The sequence below is a fragment of the Dromiciops gliroides genome, chromosome 3 (genome assembly GCF_019393635.1).
Source record: "Dromiciops gliroides isolate mDroGli1 chromosome 3, mDroGli1.pri, whole genome shotgun sequence".
Taxonomy (NCBI): domain Eukaryota; kingdom Metazoa; phylum Chordata; class Mammalia; order Microbiotheria; family Microbiotheriidae; genus Dromiciops; species Dromiciops gliroides.
In genome coordinates, this window is record NC_057863.1 from 213,588,921 (window position 1) to 213,614,296 (window position 25,376).

At 39.1% G+C, this 25,376-nt stretch overlaps 1 protein-coding gene across 1 annotated transcript in view; it reads right to left on the reverse strand.

The window, feature by feature from the left end:
* Nucleotides 1-25,376, reverse strand: part of GABRR3 (gamma-aminobutyric acid type A receptor subunit rho3) — a 72,246-nt gene that overhangs the window by 20,550 nt on the left and 26,320 nt on the right. The window contains exons 5-7 of the mRNA XM_043993433.1: nt 14,422-14,645; nt 7,708-7,790; nt 3,662-3,802 (exon numbers count right to left, since the gene is read on the reverse strand). Coding sequence (XP_043849368.1) covers nt 3,662-3,802; nt 7,708-7,790; nt 14,422-14,645 — 448 coding nt within the window. The remainder of the gene's footprint in view (nt 1-3,661; nt 3,803-7,707; nt 7,791-14,421; nt 14,646-25,376) is intronic.

A 25,376-nucleotide genomic window follows, 5' to 3' on the forward strand; every position in this document is an offset into this window, starting at 1 on the left:
TATTGTATTCTGTTCCAGTGAGACTTTGGGAGTTTCATATTCAGTTCTGGGTGCTAAATTTTAGGAAGAAGAATATTTATAAGCTGGAACCATGCAAAAGATGGCAACTAGTATGTTGTATAAGGGCCTTAAGGTTAGGCCACATTTGGATTGGTTGAAGGAAATGAGCAAGTGTCCTTCTTGGTAAAGAGAAGATTTAGGAAGAACATATTCAAATACTTGAAGGGTTATCACTTAGAAGAGATATTTATTAGATGTGTCTGACTTGTCTGAATTGGGATCAGATGGAAAGAGAAACTACCTAACTTCCAAATGTAGTGAGACATTGAAGATCAATGTCACCATTTTAAGTGAATATAAAGTTCCCCTTCTTGGCTATGTGAATCCCTGAGTTATGGTGTTATAGTACCATGTTTGTACATGAAAAGAAAGAAACTATCTCCTTTCATCCTAGATGGAGGGGTGCGTGTATCCCAACATTTCATGAAGAGTGATATATGGGTAAAACACTTGGGAGAAGATGGAGCAGAGAAAAATGGGAGGAGTTCTAGATAAGGGCTTCTTAAACTTTTTCCACTCACGACTCCTTTCCACTAGAGAAATTTTTATGTGACCCCAGGCATATAGGTATATAAAATAGGTATACATAACCCTTTACTCTTTGTTTGTTTGTTTTTTGTTTGTTTTTTCGGGGCAATGGGGGTTAAGTGACTTGCCCAGGGTTACACAGCTAGTACGTGTCAAGTGTCTGAGGCTGGATTTGAACTCAGGTACTCCTGAATCCAGGGCCAGTGCTTTATCCACTGTGCCACCTAGCCACCCCCATAACCCTTTATTCTTGCCAAATTTTTCTCACCCCCCACATTTAGTTACATGACCCTATATTGGGTCACGACTCACAGTCTAAGAAGCTAGGTTCTAGAGCAGTGTTTCTCAAACCGTGCTCCAAGGAACCCTGAAATACTCTAGTTTTTTAAAAAATGAACTTCATATTGTTTGTAAATAGGCAGTAAAAATAAAAAAAAAATTAGAGGGTTTTGCTATAAGGGTTCTGTCAAACTTCCGATTAAAACTAAAAGGTTCTTATATGAAGAGTTTGGGAATCACTGCTTTAAGGGACTGGTGTTATCAGAACTGTTGTTGCTGCTGCTTTGCAGAGGCCACAAAAGCTGGGTCTCTCAGGGTGGGCTAAAAGCAACAAGGCAATCTTTCCCTCTCCCCTTTTTTCTCTTTTCTATACCCTGCCCTTCCCAAAAGTGCATAGCAACTCCAGAGCCCATCTTTCTTTCACTAAAGTTGATATTTTACATTGTTGTTTACCTAAGTTCTAGAAGCCACAACCAAAATAAAACTGATAAATCCAAAGCATTGTTGGTCTGTGGGTATTTTGTATGCTCAAGGGCAGTTAAGGGAAAGGTTAAAATCAGCTTCATAGAGAAAGTGAAGGAAGCTCTATTTTAAAAAAACTAAGGAGTGTTCCCCCCTCTAGGGATTCAAAATAAACCAAAAGGATTAAAAAAATTAATAAATAGTTGTGTGAATACTTCAAAGCAGGGAAACAACAAATTATGTGAATCTGGACTGTCATGGATACCATGGGCAAAGAATGAGCTAAGCAGGGTGTTAGAGGGAAGAAGAGTTGGCAATTAAGATAGAATAATATATATGTAAAGTATGCTTTGTTAATGTTAAAACACTATATAAATGTTAGCTTTCATTCTTAGTAGTAGTAGTAGTAGTAGTAAGTACGTAAGTAAGTAGAAAGTTGGAATCATTTCCCTCAGAGGCCTTAGTGGTCTCAGGCAATCAAATTTCCTTCCTATTCTTTCATTATTCAGGACTCCATCCACCCACAATTTCATTCCTATGGTTGGAAGAGGGCCTTTTCAGAAAGTTATGCCCAGGAGAAGCCTTGAAAGAATGGCTCCATTCATGTGAGGCTTGAGGTCATTTAAGAAGAAGTAGTTAGCTTTTTCTTTTAAATAAGACAACTCCAGTCCTCAACCATTGTCACTCTAACTTTTTTTATAAAGGGTAGGGGCTGAACCTATGATTTTAACAGTGGAGGAAATTTCCAATGAGGAAGCTATATATACATTGACAGATCAGTAGTTGTTCTAGAGTCTTAGAAAACTTCTGGGGGACACTCATGGGTTAAGTGACACCTATGATCACATAATAAATCTATGTCAGAACCAGGACATGAAACTAAGTCTTATTAGCTCTCTCACCTAACAATAAGAACTCTCCAAAAGCAAATTGCCTCAGGAGTTAGTGGTTTCCTCTTTCTTGGGCATCTTAAAGAAGATATTTGGGGGGCAGCTAGGTGGCACAGTGGAAAAACACTGGCCCTGGATTCAGGGGGATCTGAGTTCAAATCTGACCTCAGACACTTGACACTTACTAGCTGTGTGACCCTGGGCAAGTCACTTAACCCTCATTGCCCTGCAAAAAAAAAAACCAAACCAAAAAACCAACAACAAACAAAGAAACAAAAAAGATATTTGCTGACTAGTTGTTAGGCATGATGTAGAGTAGAGGCAGCTAGATGGCTCAGAGGATAGAATGCTGGGTCTATATTTTGTTCCATTGTGTCTGACTCTTTGTGACCCCATTTTGGGGTAAAGATACTGGAGTGGTTTGCCATTTCCTTCTCTAGCTCATTTTACAGATGAAGAAACCGAGGCAAATTGGGTTAAGTGACTTGCCCGGGGTCACACAGATAGTCATGTCTGTTTTGAACTCCAGGTGTGATGCTCTACCTACTGTACCACCTAGCTGCCCCATGGAGTCAAGAACACCTGAACTCAATTCTGGCTTCAGATACTTACTAGCTATGTAACCCCGAGCAAGTCACTTAATCTTGGTTTACCTTAATCCACTAGAGAAGGAAATGGCAAACCACCCCAATATCCTTACCAAGAAAACCCTTATGGACAGTTTAGGAGTACTATGGTTCACAGGGTCACAAAGATTTGGACATGACTGAACAACAAATTTTGTAGAACAAAGGTATAGGACTTGTGGCTGCAAAACTCCGGAGGACCCCCAGATTAAAATGCAATCGTCAAATGTTTAACAAAATAAATACAAATACAATAAAACACAGGTAATGTGAATTAGTACTTTTCTATGTCAACACGAGGCCCACAGGGATCTGTTGCTATTTGAATTTGACTCCATCAATGTATAGGGATTCTTGTTCAGGTGTGGGTTGGACTTGGTGGCATCCCAAGTCCCTTCCAACTCCAAGATTTGGTGACTCCTGGTGGTAAGTATGTAGGCTTCTGAGGACCAGCAAGAACACAAGCATCCCTCTCCATTCCAAGGGGGTTATGGCTAGTGTCCTACCAGATGTAAGAATCATGTGTAATTTTAATAAAATGCCTTGGAATCCTTAGATAAATTTGAAACTAGAAAGTATGTTTTCTTACTAATAAATAGTAGAATATGTAGCACAGAGCAGAGTTTTGGATAAATCATTAAATTTGGCCAATGATAGATTAGCATCCTCATTACTGCTATATGTCAGTTGGCTGACCATATATACTCAGTTTAAAGCAGTTTTCTTCATATTTTCTATGCTTTGTACAAATTAGGTGTGCAGAACATAGTAGGCACTTAATAAATGCTTATTAGTAGGTTAAGTAACATACTATACCAGTGCTACTATAGAAGGCTAATCCACTAGATGCACTGAACTCTTCAATAAGGAACTGAGAAAGGGAAATATGCTCATCTGTGTTTAAGGACTTATTTCCATTTTTCCAGTATAACATCAAATCTTCCTCATTATATGCATCTAAAAAAGAAAAGAAAAGAAAATCCTCATAACTAGGTTGTAAACTCTTTGAGGGCTGATTCAGAATCTCCTAGGACTTCTAGCACCTAACGTGGAACCTTGTACAAGGTGGGTACTCAATGAATGTTTCTTGTCTGATAAGTCCTCATGTCTAAAAGGAATCCCAGTTTTTCAAATGCTTGCACGGCTGGTGTCCAATGGGCAGTTTTCACAAGCTTAGCATGGTAAGCTAAGGTGATTTTAGTCGGTTTGCCAAACCATTGCTTCTAGATGTAAGTAGCACAGGATTGGTGGAGGGATCTGACTATGACCACAGGACCACAGATTTAGAGTTGGAAATGACTTTAAAGGGCATGGAGTCATAGGATCATTTTATATCTCAGCTCGGAAATCTAGAGTTAGACACCTTAGAGGTCATCTAGTCCCATTACCTCCATTTTACAGATGAGGACCTTGAGGCCCAAAGAGGTGAAATGATTTGCATGAGGTCCTATTAGACAGCCCAGTTGCAGAGCATTAATTTGAATCCATGTTCTTGACCTCTGAACCCAGGGCTCTCCCACAGAACAACTGCATCTTCCAGAGACATTTTTCAGTTATTTTATTAGAAACTGGGAATCCTCATAAGAAAGGGACCAAAAGAAAATGTAATGAAATTGGAATTTACAAGCAAATCTTGGCAACATATCGTACCTCTTGTTCTATACAATTCCATGTATTACCAGATAACAGGTAGCATACTAGGCTTCACTGAGATGCTTCAATGTACCCTAAATCAAATGCTTAATTGGTTATTTGGGTTTTTGTTTGTTTGTTTGTTTGTTTTTTAGCGAGGCAATTGGGGTTAAGTGACTTGCCCAGGGTCACACAGCTAGTAAGTGTTAAGTGTCTGAGGCCAGATTTGAACTCAGGTCCTCCTGAATCCAGGGCCGGTGCTCTATCCACTCTGCCACCTAGCTGCCCCTACTTAATTGGTTATTAATACTCTTTGAAGGAAGCAAGTTAGTAGGAGGCAATTAGTTCCATAGGAAAAATACTACATGTGGGGAATATGTTCCCAAGTATTTAGAATTCAAGCTAAATCCATCAAGAGGTATTTATAGATACCTGAAACTTTTTTTTTTTTTTTGGTGAGGCACTAGTAAGTGTTAAGTGTCTGAGGCCAGATTTGAACTCAGGTCCTCCTGAATCTAGGGCTGGTGCTCTATCCACTCTGCCACCTAGCTGCCCCGATACCTGAGACTATTTAATCTCTCTGATTTCATGTCAGTAACCATTTATGTGGCGCAGTGGTTAGAACTCTGGGTCTGGAGTCAGGAAGACCTGAGTTCAAATCTAGCCTCAGACACTTAATAGTTACGTTAGCTAGAGCAAGTCGCTTAACTCTGTTTGACTCAGTTTCCTCATCTGTAAAATGAGCTAGAGAAGTAAATGGCAAACCACCCTAGGATCTTTGCCAAGAAAACCCCAAATGGGGTCACGGAGAGCTGGACACAACAACAACAAATTTATGAAGTGACCACTACACATGAGGCACAGTTTTAGGTTCTGGCAATACAAAAGCAAAAATGAAATATTACCTGCTGTCAAGAAGCTTACAGTCTACTAGTAGGGACAGGACATGTACAAAGCACAGGCACAGTAATTTCAAGAAGGGGGAAACACTAACATCATGAATGGGTGGAAGCACCAGGAAAGGCTTTACTTACAATCAGAGGTGGCACCTGAGCAATAGTAATAATGGAGAGAGGGAGAAGGACTGGATCTGTAATTTCATTGCTATGGGGAATTCTCAGGTAAGGAAAACTGTTTACCAACACACACCTACACACCTTCCAAGAAGCATGATCCGGGGTAACTAGAGGTTTAGTGATTTGCCCAGCATAACACACAACCACTATGTGTCAGAAGCAGGACCTGAACCCAGGATTTCTTGGCTTCAAGGCCAGATCTCTAGAGATTCATTATGCCATGTGGCCTTGCTTGTGGTATGCTGTAAATAGGAACAATGAAAAATCATTCCTTTCCAAATATGTAAGGAATTTAGTAGGTCTGTCAACAGCTTAAGTATGAATCCTTGCCAATCTGGTGTGGGAAAACACAGGGTTAACTAACTCAGGTTATCACTGACTATCCTATTTATATATTGAGAGATGGCCAATGAGGGCAGCTAGGCGGTGCAGTAGATAAAGCACCAGCCCTGGATTCAGGAGGACCTGACTTCAAATCTACCCTCAGACACTTGATACTTACTAGTTGTGTGACTTTGGGCAAGTCACTTAACCTTCATTGCCCCGAAAAAAAAAATTTTAAGAGAGAGAGAGAGAGAGAGATGGCCAAGTAATGATACAATGGGGGTTTCATGAGAAGATGGTAGAGAAGTGAGAGACTTGAGGAATGAGGTATATTTTCTGAAGAGGGCCAATGAGGGAATTTGTTTTGCTCAATTTTGTTAAAAGAAACATATTTTAGGGGCAACTAGGTGACGCAGTAGATAAAGCACTGGCCCTGGATTCAGGAGGACCTCTGACACTAGACAGTTAACTAGCTGTGTGACCCAGGGCAAGTCACTTAACCTTCATTGCCCCGCAAAAAAAAAAAGAAAAGAAAAGAAACATATTTTTTTTTTCCTCAATGGGGGTGGGAACTGAAAGGAAGAAAAATAAATTTTTGTTAATTAAGAAAATAAAATTTAATTAAAAAAGAAATGTTTATCCAAGAGTATGCCTGTATAGACACTAAGAAAATGCTTGAGGGGACAGCTAGGTGGTGTGGTGGATAAAGCACCGGCCCTGGATTCAGGAGGACCTGAGTTCAAATCCAACCTCATACACTTGACACTTACTAGCTGTGTGACCCTGGGCAAGTCACTTAACCTTCATTGCCATGCCAAAAAGAAAAAGAAAAAGAAAGAAAATGCTTGACTTTGGATTTCAAGTTGAAGTCATAAATGCTAGTTGGATAAGGTTATGGGCAGGTTGCATAGTCAGATGGACGCTTAGACATTTGTTTCTGTGACTTTGTCTTTTCTGGGGTCGGATAATTTTTTATAGGTCCCAGGCACATGCAAAATGGGGAGGCAACATGATATAGTGAAAAGAGACATTGGATTTGGAGTCAGAGAACCTGGATTCCAAATCTAGGGATGTCACTTCAAATCTCTATAACCTTGAACAAGTTGCCTAACTTCTCTGGGCCTCAGTTTATCATCTGATAACAAGGGGGTTAAACTATATGGCTTCGAAGATTCCTCCTACCTCTATGACTAGGAGTCTATGATTCTAATGCAGGATTAGTGACTAGATATACTATTTTGGCTAATGGGAGGTCCCCCTGCTCTCCTCCGCTCCCTATTTCTTAGGTCAGGACTTAATAAAGGTTATTGATTCATTTTCAATCTAGTAACTCGTTAATTGTAAAACAGGAACAAAAGTGATCATGTTTGGGCATCAGATTCTCTTTATTTAACTGGATTAGATACCATTTTGGAAACTAATTTGAAAAGTTATATAGTTTCTAATTAAAAAGATGGAAAAATCTATAATTATGTTAAAATATACCTTTCTGAAAGTAGTAATTGAAAAATACTACTATCCACTTTTGTGCCTAAATAACCCTGTTTAAAAAATAAATATATTTGGGTGGTGGCAATGAGGGTTAAGTGACTGGCCCAGGGTCACACAGCTAGTAAGTGTCAAGTGTCTAGGCCGAATTTGAACTCAGATCCTCTTGATTCCAGGGTGGGTGCTTTATCCACTGCTCCACATAGCTGCCCTCCAAAATAAATACATTTAATCTGCATCAGTGATCTAATGTGGTTAATAATGATATGACCTCCCCCAACAGTATATTCAAATATACTTTATGTACAGAACACATAGACATATTAAATGAGATAGACTTACAGCTTTCTAGTTCAAGAGAACAGTTTTGAGTGTCAAGAGGAAACCGGCTGAAATCCATAAAGCACATGGCAGACACTGTTATCCTAGAAGAGAAAGAGTACAGGGGAAAAACACAGATCACTTGACAATATAGACAAATGGGTGTGCAAGATGACTTGTGCTTTCTTGTCATTTGCATGTTTACTGCTTATTCCCAAGCATTATGCAGTTATTAATCTTTACTATAGTAAATTGGATTGGAGCTGGGTATACTGTGGGCCTGAGTGGAGAGGACACCTGTGGATATTGCACCATCTATGGGAAGTTTTCTGTGAAATTTTCTCCCCCTCTCCTGTCATTGAGAGTGAGCATGATTGTGGTGCTTAATTGTAGTTCTATAGGGTATATTTAAGAACATCTAAGGGGCAGCTAGGTGGCGCAGTGGATAAAACACTGGCCTTGGATTCAAATCCAGCCTCAGACACTTGACACTAGCTGTGTGACCCTGGGAAAGTCACTTAACCCTCACTGCCCTGCAAAAAAACCCCAAAACCAAAACAAAACAAAAAAGAACATCTGGGAAGGGCAGCTAGGTGGCACAGTAGATAAAGCACAGGCCCTGGATTCAGTATGACCTGAGTTCAAATCCAGCCTCAGACACTTGACACTTAACTAGCTGTGTGACCCTGGGCAAGTCACTTAACCCTCATTGCACTGCAAAAAACCCAAAACCAAAAAAACAAAAACAAAAACAAACCCATCTGGGAGTAATTTACAGTTGGTAGCAATGTGCCTGGAGTAAAGAAAACCTGAGATCAAATTTGACTTCAGACACTGTGCGAACATGGGCAAGTCATTTAATTTCTGTTGCCTCAGTTTCCTCAACTATAAAATGGGGGTAATAACAGCACCTACCTCACAGGGTTATTATGAAGATCAAATCAGATTGTATTTGTAAAAGCACTTATAGCACACTACCTGGCACATAGTAGGCGCTATATAAATGTTTATTCCCTTCCCACTTGGTCCACTGATGCATGTAAATTTCATGTGATTAAAAAAAGGCTTGAAGTTGTGAGTGATGCAATGCGGAAGGGGAGGCGGTGACTATGTATTTCAGATGTCACCTGTCATACTAAGGTGAAAATAAATGAATGCTTTATTTCCTTATTAGATTGTAGAAGCTGGGAACCTTCAAAGTCACCAGCCTTGCCATATTCTCTATATAGGTATTGTTATGTAAATATGGGAGTAGAATTTGTGGTCTGATTGCTAGTGTCCTATGCATAAAACATATCAGTATATAAAGAACATTGATGAAAACCAAAGCCGATTTTTATCTGGTAAAACTGGTTCTAATAGTGGACAGGGGAGTTTCCTTCAGGGTTTTTGTTTCAAAAGATTTCTTGGACAGAAGGGAATAGAGTGAAGGGAACAGGGGGGTAAACAGGTTCCTGAGCATCTGAACAAAATCCTTTCTACAGACAAGAAAAGAAAACAAAATGACTTTCTAAGGATACGAAGTCAATGGGGGAATGGTCCAACTGGAGTTAAATATTGGGATTCCTTACCACCTCACAACTTTCAGAGTGGCAGAAAAGGAAAATGTTGGATGTTGAAGGGGATGTGGGAAAACTGGGGTGCTAATCCACTGTTGGTTGAGTTGAGAACTGATCCAACCATTCTGGGGAGCAATTTGGAACTATTCCCAAAGGGCTATAAAACTGTGCATACCCTTTGATCCAGCAATACCACTGCTAGGTTTATATCTCAAAGACATCCAAAAAAAGGGTAAAGGACCTATTTGTTAAAAAATATTTTTAGGGGCAGCTAGGTGGCGCAGTGGATAGAGCACTGGCCCTGGAGTCAGGAGTACCTGATTTCAAATCCGGCCTCAGACACTTAACACTTACTAGCTGTGTGACCTTGGGCAAGTCACTTAACCCCAATTGCCTCACTAAAAAAAAAAATTAAATAAATAAATAAAAATATTCATAGCAGCTTTTTTTGTGGTGTCTAAAAATTGAAAATCAAAGGAATGCCCATCAATAGGGGAATGGCTAAACAAGCTGAGGTATATGATTGTAATGGAATATTATTGAATTATAAGAAATGACAAGCAGGATGATTCCAGAAAAATCTGGAAAGATTTACATGAACTAATGTATAGTGAAATGAACAGAACCAGGAGAATGTGGTACACAGTGACCGCAGTATTGTTTGATGAACTGTGAATGATTTAACTATTCTCAGATATACAATGATCCAAGACAATCTCAAAGCACTAATGATGAAGCATACTAGCCATCTCCAAAGAAACAACTGATATTGACTGAACACAGACTGAAGCATGCTATTTTCCACTTTCTTTCATTTTTTTTCTTTTATTAGAGTCTTATACAAAATGACTAATATGGTAATGCTTTATATAATTGCACATGCATAACCTATATTTGATTGCTTACCACCTCAGGGAGGGCTGAGGAGAGGAAGGGATAGTATTTAGGGCTCAAAACTTTACATACAAATGTTTATTAAAATAAAAAATACTGGGATCCTTATTTGCAAATCAAATGCTACTTGGAGTTGTTATGTGGTAATGCACTTCGTATTTGAAGTTTATTTGGGTTTCTTGCTTTGCCTAGGACTCATTATGAGCTATAAATAGCACTTAGTTCCTCATCTTCCTCATCTTCTAAAGCAATTTAAAATAAATTATTTCAAAATGTATAATTCATGTGATTGCATCAATGGCTTACATAATGACAAAGATTGTTTATTGCTAATTCTGTTCTCTTCTACATTTTCCTGGCTTGAGGCAGAAGTTATTGTTCTGATCCTGTCTAACAGCAGAAGTTCTGGCTGCGGATTCATTAGAACAATTGCAGATCAGAAATAGATAGAGTACCCCCAAGCACATTTGCAAAGAACAAAGGGTAAAAGATAACTTGACTCCATCAACCTTGTGAGTTGATTGAATGGAACATCTCTTTATCTCCTTAGGCAGAAAAGAAAGAACTATAATGTTCATCTGGAAAAATAAAAGAGCCTCAGGCCATATGCATATGACAAAAACACTCCTCTCTACCCCCAAACATTCAGTTAGATTTATTTGGTTTTCACAATAATAGAAGCAACTTAGGTGACCTGCTGGATAGAACATTGGACTTGAAGTCAGGAAGACTTGAGTTTATATCTGGCCTCAGATGTGTACTAGCTGTATTACCCTGGGAAAATCACTTCTCTTTCAACTCTAATTTCCTCATCTGTAAAATAGGGGTAGAAATTGCACCCAACTCCCAGGATTGTTGTGAAGATAAAAAGAGATAAATGTAAAACATTTTGTAAAACCTATAAAAACTAGCTATTATGAATAAGGAAATTGGACTGAATGTACTGATGATCTAAGCCCTAACTTCTTAACTGTGGGTTGTGATCCCATTATGGAGTCGTGAAAACTTTGGCAACAGTAAAAGGTAATGTATACCTATTTATATACCTGTATACCCGGGATCATGTAAAAATATCTTGGGCAAAAAGGGGTCTCAAGTGGAAAAAGTTTACTAAGCCCAGATCTAAGCAACTCAACATATTTCAGCCATTAAGATATTTCCCCTCAAAGCTGGGATAGGAAAAAAAAGTAGTGGGTTCATGATCAAATTCCATGGTAGTGCTCTTGATTCCTGGTAAGGATTGGGGCTTGTACTTTTAACCTTAGTTTATGAATAAAAATTTGGATAAAAATGCATAGCACTATTTTTCTTCTATTGCTACAGGGTGTTCATGGCATGGAACAATGCAAGTCATGGCACTTTTGTATTAAACTGAGCCAAACACTTTTTTTCATCATCTAACAAAAAACCTCTCGAGGATACATGATACATGCATGAAAAGAAGTTGAAATGTCTAGATTTACCTGAAGCCTTTTCTAAAATGAATCATTGATAAATCTTTCAATGTACACAAGACTCAGACTATAAGAAGATAGTTTATACTCTAATATGGCAAAGGGGTAAGATCAGTGGAGGGAGTAGTTGTTATTACTTATCTGTTTTGAGTAAAGAAACTGAAGAAAGTGGAAGTGAAAAAAATAACAGACTATGATGTCATCATATGCAAAATATCATATATGTAGGAGCTGAAGACATTATTTGGACAATTCCAGGCAAAAATCTTCTTTTTTAGGGTTGTGTTTTTTTGATCTGCCTTAGACTTGTTTTCATATTATTAAACTTTCCAAATACCTTTAATGAATGTCTTCCTATTTCCTACTACAGCAGGTCTCAAAGAATAGTTTGGGGAACTCTGGGGAGGGTATGGTGAGATGCTTTTAGGGGGTCTACAAATTCAAAACTATTTTTATAATAAGATGATTTGATTTTTAATATGGTAGATACTAATAGATACAATCTATATAAAACAAAACTCTGTACATGGGTGTCCTCAATAATTTTTGCGTGTAAAGGAGTCTTAGGACCAAAAAGTGTGCAAGCCACTATTTTACCTTATCACATCTAAAGTTCTCTGACTAGTTTTCAAGCCCCTCGATAATCTAGGCTCAGTCTACTTCCTTATCCTTATTACCCACAGCTTCTCCATGTTCATTCACTTTATTTAGGCTAGTCTCCTTGTCTCACTAGTACATAATATTTATCTCCCACCTCCATGCCTTTGTTGATATTATTCCCCTAGCCTGGAATTTCATTGTTTATCCCCTCTATTTCTTTCTTTCTTTTTTTTTTTTTTTAGTGAGGCAATTGGGGTTAAGTGACTTGCCCAGGGTCACAGAGCTAGTAAGTGTTAAGTGTCTGAGGCCAGATTTGAACTCAGGTACTCCTGACTCGAGGGTCGGTACTCTATCTACTGCGCCATCTAGCTGCCCCATCCTTTCTATTTCTATTAATTCTACCCAACCTTCAACTCCCAGTTTCAGTCCCACCTTCTCAAAGAATTCATTTATTACTCTACCTCTCACTGACTTTACTTTTCTCCTCTAAAATTCAATGATACTGATAGACTTAGAAATGACTTCACATTTAATATGTTGTATTTGTATGACTGACTGTTGTTTCCTATATGTTAGTTTTATTTCCCAAACTAGATTGTAAGTAAGCTCTTTGAGGGCAGAAGAATGGGCAATTTGTTGTCTTTGTAATCCCTGAGTAAGCAAATTTTTTGTGTGGTTGTGGCTATGAGACCATAGCAAAATTAGACATGACCAATATATTATTAGGCCAATTCACTATGACTTGCCCACATAGGCTTATGGATGGTGTTTTTTTGTGGGTTGTGCCTGACTCTTTGTGACCTCTTTGGGGATTTTCTTGGCAAAGATACTGAAATAGTTTGCCATTAGTTCCTTCTCTAGATCATTTTACAGATGAAGAAACTGAGGCAACAGGGTTAAGTCACTTGCCCAGGATCACACAGCTGGTTAAGTGTCTGAAGCCAGATTTAGACTCAGGAAGATGTCTTCCTGAATCGAAGTCCAGCACTCTATCCACTGTACCACCTAGCTTCCCTTTTATGAATAGTAGGAGTTTTGAAAATGCTAGTCCTGTGACTCAAGGCATTATTATTGTTATTTTTTGTGTGTGTGAGGCAATTGGGATTAAGTGACTTGCCCAGGGTCGCACAGCTAGTAAGTGTTAAGTGTCTGAGCCTGAATTTGAACTCAGGTCTTCCTGACTCCAGGGCCGGTGCTCTATCTGTTGTGCCACCTAGCTGCTCCCATGGCATTATTTTTAATCTTTTGCTCATGTGTCATTCTGATGTAGCCATGATCAAGGGCCCCACTAATTGGTTACTTCCTTGATCTCTTGGTTCACTGAAACTCTTTCTATAGATGCAAATTGAAATTCCTCTACTTTATCATTTTGTGTTATTCTTGATTACCATAAATGATCCACAGGGGTTCTACCTACCTCCCCCCCTTAATGCCTTCCTCTTAATCTTAGGGGAATAAACATACTACTTCATCAGTCTGTTATTTCTCATCTTCTTTACATGATTGGCTCTGCTCCTGTAGTACTCATAACATCCTTGATAATGTATTTTGTGCCACATCTTATATGGGTGTCATCAACTGATGAAATGGAATAGAATTTTTATTAAATATTAAAAGCTTTGCTCCTGAGAAAGAGCTGAGTAAATGATACTCTGCCTTTGGGTGATGTCTCTCTTCTATCTCCTCTATTCCCTCCCATACCTGATTCTTATTCTCAAGTGGAAAAAAAGAGTAAAATACTTTACAAAGGTGATATATACCAACATGAATAAATCATTAATGATGCTTACATAGATTTGACCTCCTTGTTGCAGTTTTCAGAGACTTTCTTATCTCCCTGAAGTTTGCTATGTACTTAAGTGAAGTAAATTTTAGATATGGGGAAAAGTTGAGGAAAAAAAAATCTAAGCAAAAACAACAATCCCAAGTAAGTATTTAACATGGATCTCAAAGGAAAGCAGTCTGGATGAAGTTGAAGTTATGAAATCTTTACCAAATCATTCTCTTAAATTAAGAGGCTTGTACTTGGCAAAATGATGCTTAGTGTAATGAAACTTAGAACATTCCCCAGCCCCCCCCCCCAACATAATTCAATGAACAAAACAGCTGTTTGAAATTTCTAGTTTATATTTAGGAAGTCAAAGACACTCTTGATTTGGTTTAGTCTGAAAGAGTATCGGAAAAGAGAAGCATTTTTGATGTCCATAAGAGGAAAGCTTTGTTCTTACCGGAGACTGAAGAGGACATTACCATCAGGGTATACTCGGAGCATGATGTTCTCCACAGTTGTATCATGGATGAAGGATCTTTTGGAATGTACAAAAAATACATCAGGCACCCAAATCTTTTGGATTAATCTACCATCAAAGGTCATGCTTTTGTTTCTTGTGCTAGGAAAGGAGAGCCGTTCATCTTTCCAGTAATGTCTGAGGTAAAAGGTCATTGTGAAGTCCTAGGCAAGAGAGAAAAGGAAGAACGTCACACCCAGCAAGCAGGAATCCCTTTCTAGGTCATCTCTTGGAACCAGTCTGGGGGCATTCTATCTGAGGTCTCATACTATATAGCCCCTTTAGAGAATTTCCATGAAAAATATTTTTGCCACAATCAGCTTCCTAAAGTATAAATCTGATCATGCCACTCCTTTATTTAGGAAAATCCTATTGACCTCAACTAGGCCCTTACTGCTACAAGGTAATCTTTTTTTAACTCCTTAATTGATTTCCTGGAGGCAGCTAGGTGGCTCAGTGGATATAGTGCCAGAGCTGGAGTCAAGAAGATCTGAGTTCAAATCTGACCTCAGATACTTACTAGCCGTGTGACTCTGGACAAGTATGTCACTTAACCTCTATTTGCCTTAATCCACTGGAGAAGAAATCATCTTTTTATTGTACTATGTTATGGAAATGCTTGTTTTATTCAATTAATTAAAAATCAATTTTTTTAAAAAGAGAAGGAAATGGCAAACTATTCCAGTATCTTTGACAAGAAAACCCCACGACAGCTTTTGGCAAGTTGTGGTCCATGAGATCACAAAGAGTTGGACATGACTTAAGTGACGGAAAAACAAATTTACTTATGATTCCACTAACCACAGAGGCTTTTCACAACCTTTTTATACCTCCTCAAGGCTTCTATGACTTCCCATTCCTCTTCCCTCTCAGATGAGAACCTTTCCCCATTTTTCATTGAAAAAATTAAGATAATTCACTGAGAGTACCACTCCCTCCCCCCTTTCTTCGCCACTGTAAAAGCTCTTCCTTGAATGCATCTTTTGTGACATAATTTTCCCCATTCTTCTTTTCCCTTCCCCCTTCTCTTAATGCTTCCTTCATTCTCACCTCTTTATTTTTAACTAATGATCTCTTAATTGTCAAATATCAATCTTCATCCTGCTTGACCTCTCTGCAGTTTCTGATACTGTCAATCACTCTCTAGTTTTTTTTTTTTTTTAATGATGCTACTCTCTCTTGATTTTTCCATCCCCTATCTGAGCACTTCTTCTCAATCTCCTTTCCTGGATCTTCATCCAAGTCATACTTGCTAACTGAGAGTGTCCCACAAGTCTTTGTTCTGTTTCCTTCTTCCTCTATACTATTCTACTTGGTGGTTTTATTAGCTCCCACAGATTCAATTATAATCTCTGTGCTGATGATTCTTAAATCCACTTACGTTTCATGGACATCTTAAACTCCAAAATTGAACTCATTCTCCCTATCTTCTCCAAACTTTATTGTTGAGGACACTGTCAAACTCTCAGTAACCCAGGCTCACAATTTATGTCATGCTCCACTCCTCATTTCCTCTCATTTCTCATATCCAACCTGGTGCCAAGGCTCGACAATTTTGCCTTCATAACATCTCTCACAAATAACCTTCTCTCCTCTGACACTGCCACCACTCTAGTGTAGGCTCTATCATCTCTCTCCTGGACTATCACAATAACCTGCTGGTTGGTTTCTTTGCCCCCAATCTCTACTGATTGCCATCCATCCTCTGCTTAGCTGTCAAGATCTTCCTAAAATGCAGCTCTGACCATGTCACCTTCCTACTCAATTGACTCCAGTGGCTCCCTATCACTTTTAGGATCCAATATGTAATTTTTCTGATTGATATTTGAAGTCCTTCCCAACCTGCTTCCCTCCTACTTTTCAGTCTTCTTGAGGCAATTAGATGGCACAGTGCCTAGAGCACCAGGCCTGGAGTCGGGAAGACCTAAGTTCAAATCTGCCTTTAAACACTTACTAGCTGTGTGATCCTGGGCATATCACTTAACTCTGTTTGCCTCAGTTTCCTCATTTATCAAATGAGCTAGAGAAGGAAATGGTAAACCACTCCAGTATCTTTCCCATGAAAATCACCAATGGTGTCATGAAAAGTCAGACATGACTGAAACAACTGAACAACAGGTGGTACAGTGGATAGATAGAACACTGAGCCTGGTCCTAATGCGGTTTCAAATACTTCCTAGCACTGTGACCCTGGACTTAATCCTTGTTTCCCTCAGTTTTCTCAACTGCAACATAGGTATAATAATAGCACCTACCTCCCATTATTGTTGTTTGGTTTAAATGAAATAATATTTGTAAAGACCTAAGCACAATGCATTCCATATAGTTGGTACTATAGAAATACTTATTCCCTCTCCTCCCACTATTAGAATGGTAATTCTTTGAGGGCCAAAACTATTTCACTTTTGCCTTTGTCTTATGCCAAGAGCAGGGAGTATCACATAGTAAGTACTAAATAAATGCTTGTTGAATTGAATTTTTTGTTTTGTTTTGTTTTGCAAGATCAGCATAGCTGATGGGGGACAATGGGGATTAAGTGACTTGCCCAGGGTCACACAGCTAGTAAGTGTCAAGTGTCTGAGGATAGATTTGAACTCAGGTACTCCTGAATCCAGGGCCAGTGCTTTAACCACTGCGCCATCTAGCTGCCCCCTATTGAATTGAATTGAATGGAAGAAAGTTTCTTAGCACGATTAGCCATTGCAGTGGAGTAGAGTGAACATTGCTCTACAAATTCAAATTTTTAGAATTTCCAATGTCAATCCCCAAACTTCAGTCCAAGCATTGTCATTAATTAACCGTGTAACCCTGAAGAAGTCACTTGTCCTTTCTAGCTTGCCTTTTCTTCATATGAAAAATGAGATAATTAGTCTAGGTGAACTCTAGGGTACCTTATAACTACTAAAAATTTCCATGATTCTTAATTTCCTTAATTATCAATAGCACTCTACTACATTCTAACACATCCGAAGCTCATTTCATTATAATTAACACCCACTTTCTCATTTTAAACTCGCCAAAATGAATACCACAGTTCACCATTCATGCTCCATCCTTTCAGACCAGATGCCAATGTTATAATAGTACCATAGCGTCTCTTTCTGCCAATTGCTCCGTTGTTGGACCTGGGACAGACTGTTTCTGTAGTCATTGTTAGTCACTGTGAATAGTTCCAACCTAAAGAGTCCTAGAGCTGAGCTATGCTGATCTCGCAGGAGACCTTCACCTTCTACCTATCACCCTTTTCATAGTACCCTCTGATATGCGGAAAAGTCCCAGGGGCTGTGAAAATGAGGGCATAGCTGCAAGGATGGCTACATGGCTGGCATTTTAAGGTTCACAAATCACTTTACAAAGATGTCATTTTATCCTCACTATAACCTAGGTGGTTTTATTATCCTCAGTTTACAGATGAAGATACTGAGGCTGAGAGGTTAAGTGACACAACCCAGGGTGACACAACTAATGAGGGTCTTAGGTGGGATTTGAACTCATCTCTTCCTGACTCCTGGACCGACTCTCTATCAATGCCCCACCTAGCACCTGGTTGAGTGATAGATACTACAGGGCTCAAGGTGGAACAGAATACACTGCACACCTCCCAGGCCAGAAAAGGCATCTAGAATTAATATTTATAACTGTGACATGAACACTTTATCAAGATAAAAATTGTACTAGCTGTGTGACTCTGGGCAAGTCACTTCACCCTCATTGCCCCGCAAAACAAAACAAAAACAAAAAAGCAAGAAAAAAAAAGATAAAAATTGTGTCTGCCCATTGTCCATTGAGGACTACCCCAGCTAAATTCAGAGAGGCTTGTGATCAGGTTTGGCTTTGGGGTGGTTTATTTTTGGTTTTGACCACAGAAACTAAAAAAGATCATCTTGCAAATAATAAAGGGGACAGAGAAGGAAGTGCCCACAGTAGTAAAGTCATGTATCCCTGTATTGAGGGTTTGAGGCACCAATGGGACATTCAACTGGAGACATGTGTCATTCGACTTTAGCTTTTTTAATATTTAACTTCTCTTTCCAACTTTGCTATACATTCTATCACTACCACCCATCATTTCTCCTCAAATCAGAGATCACCTCTCTATCATCTGTTGGTAATAGTGTCTGACCTCATTATTCAGTTTCTCATTTTGAATATTCCCTATTTTTCATTTCCATCTGTACAAGACCTCTTCCATGCACACTACAGAGAGGAAGAAGCAAAGTGTCTCCTTGTCCAATTTCTAGCCTCCCTTGGAAAGTTTTAATCATGGCTTTTCAATCTAGCTACTATTTGAACATTATCACACTGGGAAGTGATTGCATCTGGCATTCTGTTCTCTTTTCTACAACTTCTCTTGTGTGTTCCAAGGAAATTATCAAAAGTTGCTTTTAGATATTCCTTGGGGGAAAAAAAAACAGTGAACAAATTTTGGTTTCAAGGAATTTTTTTATTATAATTTGAATGCTCTGTGATTGGCACATAGTAAGGGATCAATAGGGGCTTCCTTCCTTCCTTCCTTCCTTCCTTCCTTCCTTCCTTCCTTCCTTCCTTCCTTCCTTCCTTCCTTCCTTCCTTCCTTCCTTCCTTCCTTCCTTCCTTCCTTCCTTCCCTGGAGTTAGCTGAAACTGGTTCCAAAGAGCGGATTGTTAAATGTTCAGTGGAGGAACTTATACCTTAGAAATTAGTAAATGCTACAAATAAGGGCTTTATTTATTGTTTTGTTTATTGTCAAGATTTAAGAGAGTAATGGAGAAAATATTCATAGTACAATGAAACATAGAAGTGTGTTGTGGGTGGGGGATGGGAAGAGAGGGAAGAAGAGAAGTCGGAACACAAAGTTTTAAAAATTTGTTTTTACATGTAATTTGGAAAATAAAATTCTAAACAGAAAAAAGAATAGACTTTTTGACTGATGCTGAGTGAAGTGAGCAGAACCAGAACATTGTACACAGTAACAGCAACACTGGGTGATGATCAACTGTGATAGACTTAGCTCTTCTCAGCAGTGCAATGATCCAAGACAATTCCAAAGAACTCATGATGGAAAGAGTTCTCCACATCCAGAAAAAAGAACACTAGATTCTGAATGCAGATTGAACCATACTGTTTCTATTTTTGTTTTTGTCTTTTCTTTTTCTTAGGTTTTTCCCCTTTGTTCTGATTCTTCTTTCACAATATGACTAATGCAGAAATATGTTTAATGTGATTTTACATATATAACCTATATCGGATTGCTTTCTATCTTGGGGAGGGAGGAGGGAAGGGAGGGAGAAAGAAAAATTTGGAACTAAAAATCTTATGAAAATAAATATTGAAACTATCTTTACATGTAACTGGAAAATAATAAAATACTTTTATGGTTTTTTACAAAAGAAGTGTGTTGTGTATAACTTTTCTTTTCAAGAGCCAGTCATCAAACATTTACCAACACACCCCTGCCCTCCATTCCCCTCTCACTTTTCCACCTTCCCCCATTTTATAAAAGAAAGGAAAACAAAGCTCTTGCAACACATATGAAGAGTGAAACAAAACAAATCCCCATATTTTCTGTTTCAAAATGTAAACATATCTAATGCCCTAAACCTGCACAACTTCCTAACTTCCCTATTTTTGTCTGCATTACTGTGAATCACATGGGTTTCTCAATTCCTCACTTAGCGTGTCCATCCCGAGAAGTTTAGCTTCAGGGATCTGCCCTTCTACTACCCTTAGGGGTGCCTTGCTCCAATGGCTCATTTTTTCCAGGGGGAAATCTAAGTGAGCCTGGAGTTCACATTTTACTTTTCTGCTTGGGAGATCATAGGATCGTTCATAATACTAAACCGTGACTCAGTTGCCTCCAGGGAGGTCTTAACGTCCCATAATAGAATTGCAGGGTCCTAGCAAAGATTGCGAAATTTAAAAACTCTCTGAGCTGTCCTTCAAGCAGGCTCATTCGGATCTCAAGTAAGGACATACCTACAGACAATCGGGAAATTTGGAGAGAGAGAGAGACAGAGACACAGAGACACAGAGAGAGACACAGAGACAGAGACAGACAGAGACAGACAAGAGAGAAAGAGAGAGAGACAGAGAAACTGAGAGAGACAGAGAGAGGCAGAAAGACAGACAGAGATAGAGAAACGGAGACAGAGAGACAGAGGGACAGAGAGAGAGAAGGAAGCTTAGAAGATACCTCCACCAGGAATGGATAGTAAATAGGACCTAGCTGGGTTTTTCTAACTCCCTTTATGTAGAAAAGAGAGAGATGCTACCCTTGGCTGCTGTGCTCCACCATCCTATAAACTACTCCAGCTTGGTGCCTTTCTCCAAATGGCCTGCAGCAGTTGCGCTACCTGACTTAAGCAGAATGACACTGGCCATGCCAGGGACAACCTAATTGACTTTTTGATCCACTGAACAGTTTCTATCCTGTTTCCTGATCTGGGTAGGCCCCACCAGCCTCATACTCCTCCTGTACCCTAAACTTCCTGCTGCTCAAGAGCTCATCCCTTCTTTACCAAATGCTAGACACTCCCTCTTCCAAAGAGCCACCCCATTGGCCTGTGGAAGTCCGTAGGAGGGGCTACACGTTGATAGCCCTATCTTTTTTTTTTTTTTTTTGTGAGGCAATTGGGGTTAAGTGACTTGCCCAGGGTCACAAAGCTAGTAAGTGTTAAGTATCTGAGGCCAGATTTGAACTCAGGTACTCCTGACTCCAGGGTGGGTGCTCTATCCACTGCACCACCTAGCTGCTCTTTGATAGCCCCACCTTGCTTTTCAGTAGGAGAGTCTCAAAAATCAGAGTCATCTTTGATTCTTTGCCCTTTCCCTTGCCTTCCAGTCAATGGATTTCCAAGTCCTGGCTAAACTGACTTTCTAAGGTTTCTTTCATCTGGCTGTTTTTAATCCCACCTTGGTTCATAGTCCCTTTACCTCTCACCTGGACTATGGTAATTGGGGAAGAGAAGGGGAACTGAATAAACATTTATATGGCACCTGCTACATGCTAGGGATGGTGCTAAGTGCTTTACACATAATTATCTCATTTGATCCTAATTGCATGCTAACATACCTCCCTGCCTTCGGTCCATCTTTCACAGAGCCGACATAATCTTCCAAATGCACGGGTTTGACCATCTCATTCCTCTGCTCAAAAACTTTCAGTGACTCCCTGTTACTTACTTAGAGGATAAAATGCAAACTCTTACTTAACTCTAACCCTCTCCTGTCTGACTCCAACATATCTTTCCACCCTTATTTTACTTTACTCCACTTCCTTCACTCTATGTTTCAGTACATCTGGACTGAAATTGTTACTCAGACATCTCCTATATTGTCCTTCCTCAAGTGAGTCAATCAACTAGCATTTGTTAAGTACCTATTGTCTGTCAGGCTCTATGTAATGGATCTTCCCTGATGCATGAAATGTACTTCCATCCACATATCTGTTGAAATCTTTCTTCCAGGTTCAACCCAGGTGCCATATTTTCTTTTTGTCTATCTTTCTATCTCTGTCACTGTCTCTGAATATCCTCTTGATCTCATTCTCTCTCACTCTCCCCTTTCTCCCATTTTCTGCTAGCAGATAGATCTCTCTCCTCAAATTTCTTATAGCACTTTTTATGTTTATCTTATTCTAGCTATATTTTAAGCTTATTTCAAGCTGTACTTATTTATGTATAGTTATTCTTCTCTATTAAATTGAAAGTTCCTTGGAGGCAAGGACTGTTATATATAACAAAAATAATAATACCTAGCATTTATACAGTGTACTTTTTATATGTTGCAGGCACTGCTAAGCAATTATCTTTGTCTTTTTAAATCTAGAAAAGTGCCTTTGTGCATAGTGAGCATTTAATAAATGTGAATTGAATTGAACTGGATGAGAAAAAAGATAGGAAAAAAACCTAAAAGAAATAGAAATTATTTAGAACCACCTCAAAATACTCATTAATAAGAAGTATAGTATAAGAGGTGAAAAATGGAAGATAGAAAGCTATGAAGGGATTTTATTAAATTAATAGAACAGTAGTAGGGAAAAATCCAATTACTCTATGTCAGTTATCTTCAAAGTGGGGGGTCGTGGCATTGCCTCTCATGGGTGTGTGATCAATTAACTGGAGTGTGGGAAGATGGGTTGCATGGCATCCTCCATGCAATAGCCCACCTTAGGCTTGTCTCCAACCCAAGTATATCACTCTTCAGCTATAATTGCTCAACACTACTCTATGCTCCACTCTCTCACCACTGGTTTCTGGGTGTTAGCCCCTCAGGACAATTATAATCCAACCTCAATCCTGGAACTTGAAACAGTTGGCAGAAATGTTCCTTGCTCTCCCTCACTACACACACACACACACACACACACACACACACACACACACACACACACACACACACAATCTAATTAGTTTCAAATTTCCACTCCATGTCTTGTTTTTTTGCCATCTCTTGTTTTCCCACCCTACTATCCATTTATACAGCCACCATTTTATCTAAGGTTCTCTTTTCTTTCCTGGACTATTTCAAAAGTCTCCCTATTTGTGATCCTATCATCTTTCTCATTCCTCCAATCTATCCTCCTTGAAGCTGCCAAAGTGATTTTCCTGAATCAAAGGTTCAATGATGTTACTCCCTCACACAATAAACTCCAATGGCTTCTTATTGACTCTAAGATTAAATATTATTTTATCTTTTTTCATCCTTTTTATTATTTATTTGAGGCAGTTAGGTGGCCCAGTAGATAGAGTGCCAAGCCTTGAGTCAGGAATAATCATCTTTCTGAGTTCAAATCCAGCCTCAGATACTTCCTATCTGAGTGACCCTGGGCAAGTCACTTAACCCTGTTTGCCTCAGTTTCCTCATCTGTAAAATAAGCTGCAGAAGGAAATGGTAAATCACCCCAGTATCTTTGGCAAGAAAATCCCAAATGGGGTATAAAGTATTAGACACAAATGAAAAATGACTGAACAATAAAAACTGTCTATTTTATATTTTACAATACATATAATTATTAGTAAATTAATAATGGCATAATTAATTAATAAGCATACACACACATATGCAGATGATTCTCAGATCTACTTGTCCAGCCTGGGTAGTTGTTGTACTTCATTGTCAAGAAGAACAAAAATGATATTACTATGTTGGTCAAGTTACAGTGTGTCCAACTTTGGCTGATCAGACAAATATGAGCTTGGAATGCTTTATCACAGGTTGAGCACAAATAGTCTATATAAACATCTGGGGTATCCAGCCCTAATTTCTCTTTCAGCCTCTAGTATTAAATCTTCAACTGCCTGTTACACATCTTGACCTGAATACCCCATAGACATCTTTAACCCAGCTGCCCAAAACTGAACTCATCATTCCCCTGCCCCCAAACCCTTTTCTCTTCCTAACTGCACTATTACTATCAAGAGTACTACCTTGGCAGTTAGGTGGCACAGTGAATAGAGAGCCAGGCTTGGAGTCAGGAGGACTGGAGTTCAAATCTAGCCTCAAACACTTACTAGATGTGTGACCCTGGACAGATCACTTAACACGCATCTGCCTTAATTTCTCAATTGTAAAAGGGGGACAGCAATAAAAACTACCTCCCATGTTGTTGTGAGGATCAAATGAGATGATATTTGCATAGTGCTTAGCATGGTGCCTGGCACACAGCTGGTGTTTAATGAGTGCTTGTTTCCTTCCTTCTTTTCAGTAACTCAGGTCCCAGATCCAGTAGTCACCCTCTACTCCTCACTCTCTCATCCCATCCTTCTTATCCAATTAGTTGTCAAGTCCTGTATACAATTTTCTACATTTCTTATATACATCCATCCCCTTTTCTCCTCTGAGTCCACTGCAACTACTTTGGTACAGGCCCTCACAACTGGACTACTACCAAAGCCTTCTTCTTGGACTCCCAGCATCAAGTCTCTTCCCACTCCAATCTATCCTTGACTTAGCTGTCAAGTTGACCAATCTAACATCTAGTTCTGATGGTATCATCACCCAGAATGGCTCCTATAAAACCTGGAGAAAGCTAGACAAAAGGTTGAGATAGTAGGGGCGGCTAGGTGGCACAGTGGATAAAGCACCGGCCCTGGATTCAGGAGTACCTGAGTTCAAATCTGGCCTCAGACACTTGACACTTACTAGCTGTGTGACCCTGGGCAAGTCACTTAACCCCCATTGCCCCACAAAAAAAAAAGTTGAGATAGCAACTCTATAAAAGAGATAACTAAGGACTACTAGAATTAATAAATTAAAGAACAAAAAAAGTAAGAAGAATTTTGAATCTTGGAACTTCAGAATCGTAAGGGGCTTCAGAGGTCATCTGATACTACTACTAACACTTGGATTCTCTTTACAATAACCCTGATAAATGGTGATCAAGCTTCTGCTTTAACACCTCTAATGATGAAGAGATCGCTACCTTGAGAGGAAACCTCTTCTATTTTGGGAGAGCTCTGTTAGAGAATTCTTAAAATCAAGTTAAAATCTGTTTCCCAACTTCCTTTCATTCCTTCTAGTTTTGTTCTCTAACAGAAAATGTTACTTAAAATATAGTAAACCAGCTGAAATAGTACAATTAAGATAAAAGCATGGGATAATAAGGAAAAACAAAGCACTTTATTAAAAAAAAACATCAGAATAACTCTGGACAGGGAGTCCAGAGATCTTAACTCTAATATTGATTAGTATCAAGTCTAATTTGGGACATATTGTTTTCATGGGCTTGGTTCCCACATTTGTAAAATGAGAGGCTTGGATTGCCTGATTTCTAAAGTTCCTGCACTAAGCCTATGGTCTTATGAATTAATTGATATAATTAAATGAATTGTGGGGGGAGAAGGGGTATAGGAAAGGAATTGGAGTGATGCTCACAGACAGGAAGAAGGATGATAGTATAAAGGCAGGGCAACCTT